Consider the following 13,073-nt stretch of genomic DNA (forward strand, 5'->3'; position numbering starts at 1 on the left):
GTGGCGCGACAGATGTCTTCGGTCCACGGCTATGCCTGCCAGCTACGTTCAGCGGTAGGAAGTACGCCCGTCATTCGCCGTTTACGAGCCGGCCAAGTTCAACCGTAAGCTCTCATAACGCCTGGTAGATAGGCAACATCTTGCCTGCAGTACACGCGAGTACTGCGGTGTGGCCTACCCCAAGTATCGCAGGCGCCGAACTCCCGTCATCAACTAATTGGCCAAAAGAATCTGAGAAAAACGGGCGCACTCTCTGGACGACCCCATATACGTACACTGCAGAAGCTGCGCTTGTCCGTGGTCTTCACGCAGATCTTGTTCGGGATATAGGAGTTGCCGTAGGTGTCAAAGCAGGCCTTGCCGTCGTCGATCGTGTTCTCAACGTACATGAGGTCCTTGGAGATCCACTTGTCAGCTGCAACGAGAGCACGATGAAGGTGAAACTCAGACTCTGCGAGAGTTTGCTTTTGCGACTCTTTTGATTGCACGCGCAAACAATCGACAGAAAAGCAAAAGGCGTGAAAACCGGTACGTACACACCAAGATTGTTTAAACAGGTTTGATCAAACAGTCACACACGAGTGTGTGTGTGTGTGTGTGTGTGAGAGAGAGAGAGAGAGAGAGAGAGAGAGAGAGAGAGAGAGAGAGAGAGAGAGAGAGAGAGCTACTGCGGTACTCGTGCCCTTACCATCAGTCGTCTTTCCCCAGCCGCTGACGGTGCCGGTTTTCCCGACCATCATGTCGGCTGCCATGGACCAGGAGGGCAGCCTGACGGGCGCGCACCCTGGAGGAGGGAGAAGCAGAAAAGGGGGGGGGGGTCAGTGTCGGTCAGAGGGGTTCAAGTAGTTGGGCTGGTCGATGGCCGATCGTGTCGTCGTCGTGACAGAGATAAGCCCTGCTCGGAGAGCCGGCTATACCCCGCGCGGCAGGCGACTCAACTCACAGGCGTTGAAGGTGATGTGCGTGGGCACCTTCATGAGGGCCACGTCGTTGTCGATGAAGTAGGGGTTGTACGCGGGGTGCTGGTAGAATTCGTTCAACTTCTTGAACACGATCCTGCTGGGCTCGGAGCCCTCCTCGCTCCCGAGGGACCCCACCGAGATCGTGTAGCTGTCGGCCCTGTACGAAACATTGGTCGTATGAGTCATATGTCTCAGGTGGACAGGCCCATACAATGTCTGTAGAGGACGGCGCCCCGCTGTCACGGGGAACAACACTCACTGGTCGTCGACGCAGTGGGCCGCGGTGAGGATCCACAGGCTGTGCACGATGGAGCCGCCGCACCACGCCTTGCCGCCCGCGCCGAAGTCGGCCAGGATGCCGGCCTGCCAGGGGAACTGGCCCAGGACGGCCTTGTTACCGTTGATGATGCGCAGGCCGGCCGACACGCGCCCAGCCGAGGCTGCACAAGTCGGACGTCAAACTTCAACATGACCGAATCACTTTCGGGTGCGCGAGCAGTACAGGAGTACCGGGTGGGTGGCCAGCACCCCAGGCGTGCGGGCGGGTTTCCGCATCGTCTCGTCTCCATGCCTTGCGGCTCCAAGCGCATAAGGCAACCCACCCGCACCCAGTGCGACTTGGGGCTAACCTGGCTGCGGCTCGCGAGGCGCCCTGGGGACGGCCGGGTCTGCGCGCACGTACGACGACCGGGTCCTGTTGACCTTGAGCTCGGCCAGGCTGCGGGGCGCGCGGCCGCCGTGCTGCTGCTGCGGGCGCCCCACCACCCCCACGGGGCTGGGCAGGCGGTGCAGGCTGTCGGGGTGCGCGCGGGCCTCGGACAGCAGGAGCCGCTGCTCCTCCAGCGTGGGCAGCAGCGGTATGCCGGCCTTCAGCAGCGGCTCCTGGAGAAGAAATGGAAGTGACGGTGACGGCGGTAACATTCAATACACACCCCTATCCGAGCCGTGCATTTTTGGCCTACTTTTAGGTGGACTGTAGGACAAACCGCCAACCCACCAGCGGTTCCAGGGGATCAGGGTTCAGACCGACCCATCCCGCTCTCTAGGTGGGCAATAATCCTTCTCCAGTCCATTGTAATCCTCGTCCTCGTGGCAGCAGGACGATATATCAGGTGGCTGATTGACCCCGCGCACTTCTGTTGTTACACTGAACCGCACGCAAGAGTGCGGGCGGGCTTGCCTATTCGCTCGGCTCGTAAGGCACCGTGGCGTGTACAGGGGCGATAGTCAAGACCGCCCGTACTCGAGCCTGAGGTATACAGTGTAACTGCAGAAGTGCGCGGGGTTCATCAGCCACCTGGGAGTGACGATATCAGGTGGCTGATAGACTCCGCGCGCAGTTCTGTGCTTGTACTGCACGAGTGCGGGCGGGTTTGCCCATCTTTGGCCATACAGACCGAGCGAGTAGGCAACCCGCCCGCACGCAGTATGCCACGTGCAGATGCAGCATAACTAACAGAAGTGCGCGGGGTTAATCAGCCACTGCTTGGTGTACATGTCGCGAGTTTCAGGGAATGACAGATTATGGATGTGGAGGTGGATTATCCCACTCCGCGCCTCTGATAGCGGACTCGATCGGCACGTGAGGGGAGGGCTCGACAGAAAGTGGGAGCAGAAATACGAGAAATACTTTGGTCGACACACAAGGAGAGCAAATAATGAGCACGGTAGTACGGGTAGGGTGGGGATGTTCATTTTCAAGATCGTGTAACATCACTCCAGATTGGGAGATTTTAGGGAAGGACCATTCAGCCGACAACGCTGTCAAAATGATTATCAATCGAAATGCTCCCGATTGCCCTCTGTTTTGCTCCTTGCGTAATAATGTAAATTTCTCACAGAATGATAGGTTCCCGAGCTTGAAAACGTAACTCGCGGAAAGCATGGTTCTCTCACGGCAAATATGAATACAATGATTCCGCCACGTTACTACGGCAGCGGAGTTGTTTTTCATCGGACAAAATCACGCAAATCGCGATAATATTGCTGTTACCATTATGGTATCACCACTTACCGCCGAGACGGCCCAGCCGAGCACCAGCAGGCAGGACAGCGAAAGGGTCTTCATGGCGTTGTATGCTGGTGCCGCGGCTGGTCAGCACTGAGGCTTTCGGTGTCCTGACGCGGGCTTGGCGGCCCCGCGCCGCGCCTCCTCAGCCCGCGACACGTCGCGAGCAATCCGCGGGGATTAGCCAGAGCTGAAGCCGAAGATACAAGCCCCGGGCCGCGCCGGCCGAGCCGACCCTCCGTGCTCGTGTTCATCCTGCAACCGAAGTGCCGTCTTGATGTGGCCCCTCAAATGAAGAATCACCGTTTGGCTCCAGTTAGTCCAGTTTTAATTTCACTTCAAACTATTTTAAGCAAACCCAAACTACGGAATCGACGGCGAAAAGTGAGCCGATATGTGCTGGCGCATTGCGTTAGGCCGAGCGAAGATACACATTATCCGATGGGAATCAAGATTAAACTAAGCCGGGGCGTCGCGTCAAGGATAAAGGGGGGATCTGACGCTCAGCGTGTACTCATAAATCCACATTATTTTCGGATATCCCGAAACCAAATAAATGAGAACATCATTTCCAAAGATGTGTTCGATAGCTCTTGCATTTGCGTTTTCTCTTTTGGTGGACGCCGCCCGCGCCCGCCCGCCCCCACAGGCCACCCTTCTTGTCCCTCCCCTCACGGCGGCCCGAAGGCCCGGAGCCCGGAGCCCCCGCTAGTGAAGGCTGAACGCAGCCCGCAGAACACCGCGGCGCCTGCCTCTGCTGTCTCTCTCCTCTTGCTCTCTCGGACAGCGCTCCGGGCTCAGCGAGCGAGAGCGAGAAAGAGAGCGAGAGGGGCGATCTGGACGTGACCCCCAGCCGAGCCGACAGCAGCCGACGCGTCCGACGCGCAGCCCGCAGCGCACGGCCAACGCAAGAGAACATGGCGGTGGTGACACGGACCCGTCAAGCATAAAAGGGGTAGCAAGTGTATTTCCCGTAAAACAGGTACGGGTTTCAAACGTCTCTCTGTAGCCCGCGGGTCGCTGCCCGGGGGGCGGGCGCGGGCCGGACCCAAGGCTTTTTGCGGTTGAATGAAAGCGCTCCGGTGGAGGTGTTCGGCGTTGTTTACAGTGCTGGACGGTGTTGTTGGCATTCATAACGCCGGATGAATTACAATACAAAACAGCGGTGCGCTGCGTTCTCGCACCGATTTTTCGTTGCGGGCGAGTGTCCCTTTCCAAATTAGACGTTAATTTTTCAGCCACTGCTTCTAGTTTCCTTGCCCTGAAGTCTGGTTTCAGATATGATTTAGGTTATAGTTATCTTGCTTATGTGATGTCTGCAGGTCTTGTAAGGTTATTCTGGCACATTTGCTGTAATCTATCTTGAATCATCTTGTACTAACTGAATACCGACGTTTGGCGCTTGTGGTCTTAACATTTTTTTGTTTTATTGTACTTGCATGTTTACTCATTTTTCTTTGCAGAACTATTCTTATGGCTTAATTTTTTTTCCAGGATTTAAACTGTCAAGCACAAATGAGCAACCCAAATTCATTTCGAATACATTGGCCAAATGGCGACAAGTCATCCAAAGATAAGCCCCACATCAAGTATGTTCTTAATGCAATGAAGAGTAATTTCAACCCTGTGTTAAAAGATCCCAAAGAGTCACCAGATCCGGATTCTCAAAATGATAGTTCTGTGGACAATGCTACACCTCTGCCACCTGAAGACAGTAAAGGTATTAAGAAGACCTCTTCAGGAACTCACTCTGATGCTGTATTAGATCAAAAGAGTGGTAAAAAGAATATCCCAACCAGTAGCACTAATGTTGCTGATGTAGAAAATAAATCCAATGCCAAAGTTGAACCACCGAGTAGCAGAAGCAGTACATCAGAGCTAGTGGATGACAAATGCAGTGCCAAGAAAATTCCTATAATAAGTAAAAGCAATTCTGACTCCATTTTAGATGTCAAACCAAGCAGCAAGAAAGATCCTATTTCTGTTAAAAATAGTGCTTCAGACTCTCAACTTGAGAAAAAAAATAACAGCAAGAAAGACCAATCTAACAGCAAAAATAGTTTCAAACCAGGAGACATAGGTAATATTGTTAAACCAGAAGTAAACAAAAGAAGATCTGAAAAAAAATTGGAAACGTTCAGTGTTGATTCAGAATCTTTACATCTGAAGTGCAATTCTATACCTAATCGTGCCTTGCCCATATCAGCTGCATCTAACAATAAGGATTTGAGTGAGCCAAAGCAAACTACTACTGAGAAAATACTTCCCAATGTCGATTTACCTTCATCTACCTTGGATCAAGGTATGGATGAAAATGAAGAGGACAATAAAAAACGTTTAGCTAGAAAGAGAGCCCTACGTAACCGTTCTGTTACACGCTCAGAGACAGGATCTGAAGGGGACTCCCCTGCTTCAGGCCGTAAGAGGTCTGCAAGGCGTTGGTCCAAAGAAGGAGAAACTGTTCTTCAAAATGCTATTGCTCGAAAAGAAAAGTCCTTAAGTTCTATTGGAAAATCAGATGATGACAAAGCCCACAAAGCTATTGCTCGTAGCTTGAGGGAGGGTAGAAATTCCTTGTCTGTTGGGAAAAGGTCTCAAAGCAAATCACAGGATACTTTGTCTGTTAGTTCTGCCGAATCAACATCAGAAGGTAAATCAAAGAACTCTTTGCAATTGAAATCTCAAACTGATAACATAAATGATGTACCCAAAGAAGATTCCAAAATGGATTTTGATTCAGCACCTCAACCCATTTCTAAACCATCATCTGTCAAATCAGATGCAGATTGCACACATACAAAGACTGGCAAACGTCGCTACAAACCATTTCGGGGTCTTAGGTATTCCTTCAGTGGGGTCACCAAGAGGTCCAAAGTCTTTCGACGCTCTGCTCCCTCTCAAAGAAATGTCTCTTCTGACTTTCACTTTGAAGAGAGTTCTCCACCACTCAAAAACAAATCTTCAAACTCTACTTCAGTTAAAAAAGGAATTAATGGCGTAACCTCAGAAAGTAAGTCATAAGTCTTTAATATGGCTGTGTATGGTTTATCAAAAATACCTTCTTAATGAAACTTTTCCCCTCAGAGAGCCGTAGTCGTAGTCCTGCAGTAGGCGATGCATGTACCTCTAAGGCCAAGAAAAGTAGACGGGGTATGTTAAATGATTTTTGGTGATACAGACGGTCATACATTTGCAAGTAGATGTTATCTTTTTATTTATTTTTCATTTTTTGTAGATAATCCTCTCTCCCCATCACCAAGTCCTGGAGATACTCCTGCAGATGCGAATCATCCAGAATCGACAGCTATTTCATTTGGTGTAAGTGACAGCCTTTATACAAAATTACAATAGTGTACTGTCATATTCTAAATTTGTTTTCATAAAATGATAACTTCTTTTTATTGCCAGGCTGGGACTGCTGGGTTGTGTTTATGCCAATCAAAAACTAATTTATATGTTCGTAAAGAGACTTTTGAGGAAACTGACCTTAGTCTTATGTGCCAAGCTGTTGATTCCTTGGAGGGACGTCTGATTGGCTGCTGCAATGCTGTGGGTGGTAGTGAATCAGCAAGACTGTACCGGCCTAGCCCTCGTGTTCCTTATGTTGTGGTGTGTGAGCAGCATAGGCAGCGATTATTAAGGCACCACTGCTGCCCTGGTTGTGGAAACTATTGCACACAAGGGCGATTTGTTCAGTGCCCTTCACTACACTACTATCATCGTGATTGTCAACTTATGATTGCTGGAAAGCCTCAGTGTCCTCATTGTGGGTTAGAGTCTCCTCCGGATGAAGTCAGCATAAGTTTGGGTGTCAAGAAATACCCAGTATTCCTTCCTCACCAGAAGCTTGTCAAACAAACGTAAGTGTCTAAAGAAACATGTGTTTGGCACAAGTGATTGCACAGTAATGTATCAATAATTAAATTTCTCCTTGTTTTAGGCCATCAGCAAGGATGAGCCTGGGTTCCAGTGTTACCTCTCAAGATCAACCTGAGGATGTGCCTGACAGCATTGCTATGACCCTTCCCATAGCAACAACAGTCTTGGACAAAGCAGAAAGAGAAAAGTTAGAGAAATTTGTAAATGGTGCTTGTAGTATGCGCGGTGAAGGGCGCTCTGCCCATTTGCCAAGGTTTGTTTTTACTTTAGCTTGCATTGGCAGATATGTTACTGATAATTCTATTTTAATATTTTTTTTTAACCAGATACTATAATAACATATTGTTTGTGACTAACCCTCAATTCATGTCCATCTATTGTTAACTACTGTTAACAATCCACTTGTTCTTTGTTCATGTCTCAGTTTTTGGACAAAATTTATGTTTTGTTGGCAAATTTATATTGTGTGTTATGGAATTTGCAATTTTAAGTCTTCGACCTATAATTTCACTTAGCCAGGAGAAAACATCAAAACTGTATTGTAAACTTGCTGGGGAAGTTATTTCAGTAATTCTATCTGCCAGTATAGTACCACTTAGAAATTCACTGCACTTAAGTAAAACAGGAACTATTAGGCTTGGCTGTTTGCATAAAACAATAAGGTAAAAGTCCCGACTTGAGTAGTACTTCTCTGCTTGTAGTTCATTAATAAATCTTTGTATCTTTTTGTTCATTGGCAAAGATAATTAATACGTTTTCAACTTCTGACAAATTGTCTGAAAGAGTGTTCATGCATCCAGTTCCTACTTAATGTTACCTGTATTGAATTGTTCTGTACATACTGTATACTGTGTACATGTAACAGTAGTTAGTGTAGGTTTCAGTTATTGATAATTACTTTACCAGTAGCTGCAGTTCTAATGCAGTTAATGCATTTAAATAAAAAATTCCCCTTTTTTTTTCTCAAGCCAAATCAGTATTTTTTGCATGGAGTGCATATAATTTGTTAAGCATGCAGTTGTAATATCATATTAGAAAAAAATGTATCTTTTGCCCAGACAGAAGTATTTTAATTAGGTATAAATAATAACTTGATTTAAAACAATTGCCAAATTTACTAGCTTAGATTGTAGAATAGAAGTAAAAACCTACCTATTTGTAATATTTGGCGCGTGTTTCAGGTATTCAGCAAAACATCTTTATCAGTCCGCTAAGTCAGGCGATTCTGAGAAAATTATTGGAATAATTAGTAAGTTTGTTTATACTGTAGAACATGCGTGCTTATTTTTTTCCTGTATTTCAAGTGGTTATCATGACTGCTTGTGCTTGGCTACTGGTAATATAAATTAAATAATTGCAGGACATGGAATCAATCCTAATCATATCTTCCGTGAAATAAATATGCGTACAGCTTTACATGTTGCTTCAGAAAAGGGCCACGTGCTAGCTGTTCATGTTTTAGTACAAGCAGGGGCTCAGCTTGATCCTCAAGATGGTGATCTGATGACTCCAACCATGCTTGCCTCCCTTAATGGTCACACACGTATTGTCCAATACCTGGTCAAAGCTGGCGCTTGTGTGACCCATCAGGTACTCTTATAAACATCTTTTTGTAATATAGCTGCAACATTAGTTTAGAGTTGTGTTAAAAACAATTATAATTGCTACAATTAATATTCAATTACTTTTCAGGGATCAGATGGAATGACTGCTTTACATATTGCAGCCAAACGTGGAGATCTAGAAACCTGTCATTGTCTCCTAACAAATGGAAAAGCTCCTCTGGGTTATATTGATGTTAAGGATGATGGAGGGTGGACAGCCTTGGTTTGGTCATGTGAATTTCGCCATGTTACAGTTGCCAGGTAATAAACAGTTCTAATGAGAGATAATCATGAATCACTGAAACAAAATTTCACTAAACATATTTTGAAAATTTTTACAGATATCTCTTAGAAAAACGTGCAGATCCTTTATTACGTGATAGCGAGGAAAATATAGCACTGCATTGGGCTGCCTTCTCTGGCAGTGAAGAGATTTCAGAAAGGCTTCTTAATCATGGATGTGATGTTAACTGTTTGAACATCCATGGAGATAGTCCCTTGTAAGTAAATACCAAATAAAAGTGGTAACGCTTGTCAATTGTGTTCCTGGTTAGTGTAACTCCCCCTTCGGTCCAATCAATCAATCAATGGTTCCTGTTTTCAGACATGTAGCTGCACGCCAAGACAACCTGCAATGTGTTCTTCTTTTCCTCTCACGTGGGGCTAAGCCCGATCTTGCAAATGTGATTGGACAGCAAGCTATAGATTGTGCTTTAGAGAGTGGAGACTGCTATAATGCTATCAACACAACTGCTGAACTTAGGAAAATGACAAAGTCTTCTAAGGAAAGGACCAATAAAATTCTTTCAAAGTAAGTTGCTTTCTTTCAAAGTGGTACATTGAATCACTGCTATGTACCTCTTTGTTAATTTTGAATGTACTCACAAATTCATGCTTGGTTTTAGTGACATCACTCGAGGTAAAGAAGAAAGTGAAATACAGTGCTTGAATGCTGTGGATGATGAGTGTGAACCACGAGATTATGTATATGTTACTAAAAATTGTTTCACTTCAAATATCCATGTAGACCGTACCATTACATCTTTGCAGGTAGATTCCATTCTAATCTCTTTCCGCTTTCAAAACACAATTTCTTGATTTAATATCCACACACTAAAGAAATTGTTTTGGTTGCAGTCGTGTGATTGTGAAGACTCCTGTGTTGGGGCCAATTGTAAATGTACTCAGCTCAGCTTGCAATCATGGTATGATTCTGAGGGAAAACTTTTGCCTGAATTCAATTTCTTTGGTAAGTCTCAAATGTTGAATGTGAATGTAATTCCACTTAAACTACTAGCTTTCTGTTAAAAAGTGGTTTTTAACTATCTATTTTTTTTCAGACCCTCCCATGCTATTTGAATGTAATGAAATGTGCTCCTGCAACGTAAAACTTTGTAGAAATAGAGTTGTTCAAAGGGGATTCAAAGCTCGGTTCCAATTATTCCGCACTGTTGGCAAAGGATGGGGTGTTCGTACATTGACTCTAATTCCCAAGGGAACTTATGTTTGCGAGTAAGTTTCAAAAGTTTTCTAACCAATTTTTTGTTTTAATACTGGTGAATATAGAATTAATGCGTCTTAAATTACTACATCTCTTTTCAGATACATTGGAGAAATAATTTCAGATTGTGAAGCTGATCAGAGGGAAGATGACTCATACTTGTTTGACTTAGATAATAGAGTGAGTGGATAATTTAATGGATCTATTAATAAATTTTCTTTGGCAAACTATTCATGTCTGATGTGCTTTGTAGGATGGTGAGACATATTGCATTGATGCGTGCCGCTATGGAAATATTGCACGGTTTATAAACCACATGTGCGCACCAAATCTTCAGCCTGTAAGAGTCTTCATGGGGCATCATGACCTTCACTTCCCTCGTATTGCATTTTTTGCCAACAGAGATATTCAGCCACATGAAGAATTAGGGTATAGACTCATTCTTTTTAACTTTTAACTGTATGTTTTTGAAAATGTTTCTAACATAAACTCTGAACTTTTATTTCAGGTTTGATTATGGTGATAAGTTTTGGATAATTAAGTACAAATCATTTACATGTACATGCGGAGCACCAACTTGTAAGTACTCAGTTAACACTATCAAACAAACTTTGGCTGAATACAACCGTAAACAAGAAGAAGAAACTGCAACATAGTCTTAGGTAATCGTTAAAACAAAGCCAATACTTGATTTCACTTGTTTGAAAAATTTATCAAATATCACATGTGTGTGTGTGTGTGTGTGTATGTGTGTGTGTTTGAGACAGGAAAATTCTCCTAACTGAATTGTGACACTGCCCATTTTAAATGTGTAGTTCATCAAAAGTCTGTTAAGTTATGAAGCTCTGTTATGTATGTGTGATCCAATTCTGACTTTACATTATTGGTTTTGTAGCTTGCTTCAAATGACAATTTTTCAAGAAGCATCTCCTGTAAATCTTTTCCCAACACTGTGGAGGATTTTCAGTTTTAGAATCTGCCAGTTCTGATTTTGCTTTTCAGGTGTACCATCAATTTTGTTGTGCTTAATTGTAATGCATTATGGTGTTTTTTATTATTTTTTGTTTCTGTCATTAGAGCTTTTAAGTCTGATCATATGAATGTAGTGTTTTTATAGACTGGATACTTGTAGCAATACTGAGAACTGTCGCTCTTGCACATGTGGGTTGATAAATTTGTTCCTTTGTTATCCTAAACCATCGAATTCTAGGCGTTTGATCAGAATCTTTGACACACTTGCAATTAAGTCTTTGTATTCAATGTAAGGTCCTAATTTTGACATGCCTCATTTAAAAAATAATCCCTTGCTTTGATTTATCCTCTTGTTCTATTCATTGTGCCAAATGTGAAAGTTTTCCATCATGTAAGAAATTGTGTCTTTGCTTTTAAAGCTAAAGACTCGCTATCAATCTATGATTAAACTTAGACAAACTTATAACTGCCTGGAATTTAATCCAGATTTTTCTTCTTTTTTTTAATCTTGATCTCCATGTTACATACAGTGTTCTGAGGTGAAAATCCAATTTTGATGTAACTTCTGTTTGTTTCTATATCACAATTATATGTTTGATACTGCAAGTCTTATTTATTAATTTATTTCACAACTGCATGTGTAGTTAATAATGAAGTGAATGATTGAAATTGTTCTTTTTTGATGCTATTTGTTCAGTTATTTGTTTTTGTAGTTAGTATGTTGCTTTCTTTCAAGTGACAAGCAAGAAATTTGTTTTTTGTTTGTTTTTTTGTTTATGATTGTTATTGTGTTTATTGAATAACAGAGTAAGGTGGTGTGCAATGCTCAGATTAAATATAATCACTATGAATTATAGATAGTTTAAAATTAGGATTAAGACAGTGTAATGAGCACATATAGTACCCCTTCTTCAGTCTAAAATGCCACATTTGTAGCTGATGTCCTTGCAGAGCGAAATATGTGTTTCTTTGTTTGTTTTTGCTGCAAATTTGTTTTATTTAGCAGGTTGAGGGTGGAGACGTACGAAGTTAGCTGTGTGTAGTCAATCAAGTAATAGATTTTTTTGTGATAAACTGTTTCCAAAACCCATTCATGCCTTGTGTGTTCATTATTTATATTTTTCTTGTCTCATAGAATGTGTATCTATTTCTCAAACTGTAATTGGAATTTCAAATCAGCACTTCATTAACTCTTATTGTGGTTGCAATCTTGAACTGCATTGATCAATAGACCGGACTTTCTTATAGGTTCAATGTACACTTGATAGACAGAGAACCTATGCAGTTTGTGTAATTGAGCTTGTGCTTAGTAGAAAATTTGTCAGAAACTAAATAGTATTGTACCAAAAATGATTTCATTATTGGCCTAGCATTTGTTCTTCCTTTAAAAGTAATAACAATAAATGGTCAACTTAATGGCGATGGAAGACATTTGTTTACACTGTCTGTTTCGCAACGCTTGAAAACATCCCCAACACCTACCTGGTTCTTATTTTCTAACTTTGCAAAGAAAGTATTTATTGGTGGCCGTCCAACTCGAGTGGTGCTACTGTATATAGCCCACATTATCCAATGATTTTGTTCCATTAATTTCAATGTGAAGTATAATCTTGAGTTACGGTAATTCGATGTGTGTTGACATATTCTTTTCTAGTCTATTTTTGTTTTCACCCATCATGTTGGCTTCACGTCTCATTTAATGTTGGCAGACACGCTACGCTTGCCTCATAGGTGTAAAGAGACAATACATGTTTCAAAAATAGGTGTCCTACTTTTAAAACATTTTAGAAAACCTGTTTGTTTGCTTATTTTAATTTTTTTTATTATTTTTTTTAAGTTGTATAATTTACCAAATATAGTTTCATTCATGGGACATACAGAAGTTGAAACCAAGTTCAAATTCCTATTTATAGAGTTGTATAAAATGACTTTTTTTTTTACCAAAGTCTACCTATGTACAGTACTATAAATGGTGATGTGACATAATAAAATAAAAGAAATATAGCTTTGCAATATATTTTTTCTGAACTTCACCAAATTTTTTTGGACAGTTCCCCGTTCCTTACCATAGTATACACTTCTAAAAAACACTATCTCTCGGTCTTTCTAAAGATCCGCACATCTGCACCTTCACGGTTCCCGGTGCG

The 13,073-nt window shown here is 43.0% G+C and overlaps 2 protein-coding genes across 2 annotated transcripts; one reads left to right on the forward strand and one right to left on the reverse strand.

The window, feature by feature from the left end:
* Positions 1-194: 194 nt before the first annotated feature.
* On the reverse strand, positions 195-3,144 carry LOC127751942 (collagenase-like). The gene is made up of 6 exons (XM_052276270.1): positions 2,977-3,144; positions 1,592-1,844; positions 1,222-1,402; positions 944-1,119; positions 689-784; positions 195-415 (listed from the first exon to the last, which is right to left on the reverse strand). The coding sequence occupies exons 1-6, from the start codon at positions 3,028-3,030 to the stop codon at positions 210-212; spliced, it is 966 nt and encodes a 321-aa protein (XP_052132230.1). The 5' UTR covers positions 3,031-3,144; the 3' UTR covers positions 195-209.
* Positions 3,145-3,283: 139 nt separating this feature from the next.
* On the forward strand, positions 3,284-12,939 carry LOC113218122 (histone-lysine N-methyltransferase EHMT2). The gene is made up of 17 exons (XM_026438326.2): positions 3,284-3,952; positions 4,465-5,980; positions 6,055-6,120; positions 6,206-6,288; positions 6,379-6,830; positions 6,911-7,102; positions 8,031-8,098; positions 8,210-8,439; positions 8,542-8,714; positions 8,795-8,953; positions 9,058-9,264; positions 9,359-9,503; positions 9,591-9,702; positions 9,794-9,965; positions 10,056-10,134; positions 10,208-10,383; positions 10,463-12,939. Exons 2-17 carry the CDS (start codon positions 4,486-4,488, stop codon positions 10,608-10,610), a joined length of 3,957 nt encoding a protein of 1,318 aa, XP_026294111.1. The 5' UTR covers positions 3,284-3,952; positions 4,465-4,485; the 3' UTR covers positions 10,611-12,939.
* The last annotated feature ends 134 nt before the right edge of the window (positions 12,940-13,073 follow it).

The sequence above is a fragment of the Frankliniella occidentalis genome, unplaced genomic scaffold, assembly GCF_000697945.3.
Source record: "Frankliniella occidentalis isolate FOCC.00 unplaced genomic scaffold, Focc_3.1 Scaffold2340, whole genome shotgun sequence".
Classification (NCBI taxonomy): domain Eukaryota; kingdom Metazoa; phylum Arthropoda; class Insecta; order Thysanoptera; family Thripidae; genus Frankliniella; species Frankliniella occidentalis.

Excerpts from the sequence above, each read along its gene's own strand:
- LOC127751942 (XM_052276270.1), bottom strand. The coding sequence starts at position 3,030 with ATGAAGACCCTTTCGCTGTCCTGCCTGCTGGTGCTCGGCTGGGCCGTC. Across the intron at positions 1,403-1,591 it reads GCCTCGCGAGCCGCAGCCAG|CCTCGGCTGGGCGCGTGTCG; the intron begins GTTAGCCCCAAG and ends CGACTTGTGCAG. Across the intron at positions 1,120-1,221 it reads GCCCACTGCGTCGACGACCA|GGCCGACAGCTACACGATCT; the intron begins GTGAGTGTTGTT and ends TGTTTCGTACAG.
- LOC113218122 (XM_026438326.2), top strand. The coding sequence starts at position 4,486 with ATGAGCAACCCAAATTCATTTCGAATACATTGGCCAAATGGCGACAAG. Across the intron at positions 6,121-6,205 it reads GGCCAAGAAAAGTAGACGGG|ATAATCCTCTCTCCCCATCA; the intron begins GTATGTTAAATG and ends CATTTTTTGTAG. Across the intron at positions 7,103-8,030 it reads CGCTCTGCCCATTTGCCAAG|GTATTCAGCAAAACATCTTT; the intron begins GTTTGTTTTTAC and ends CGCGTGTTTCAG.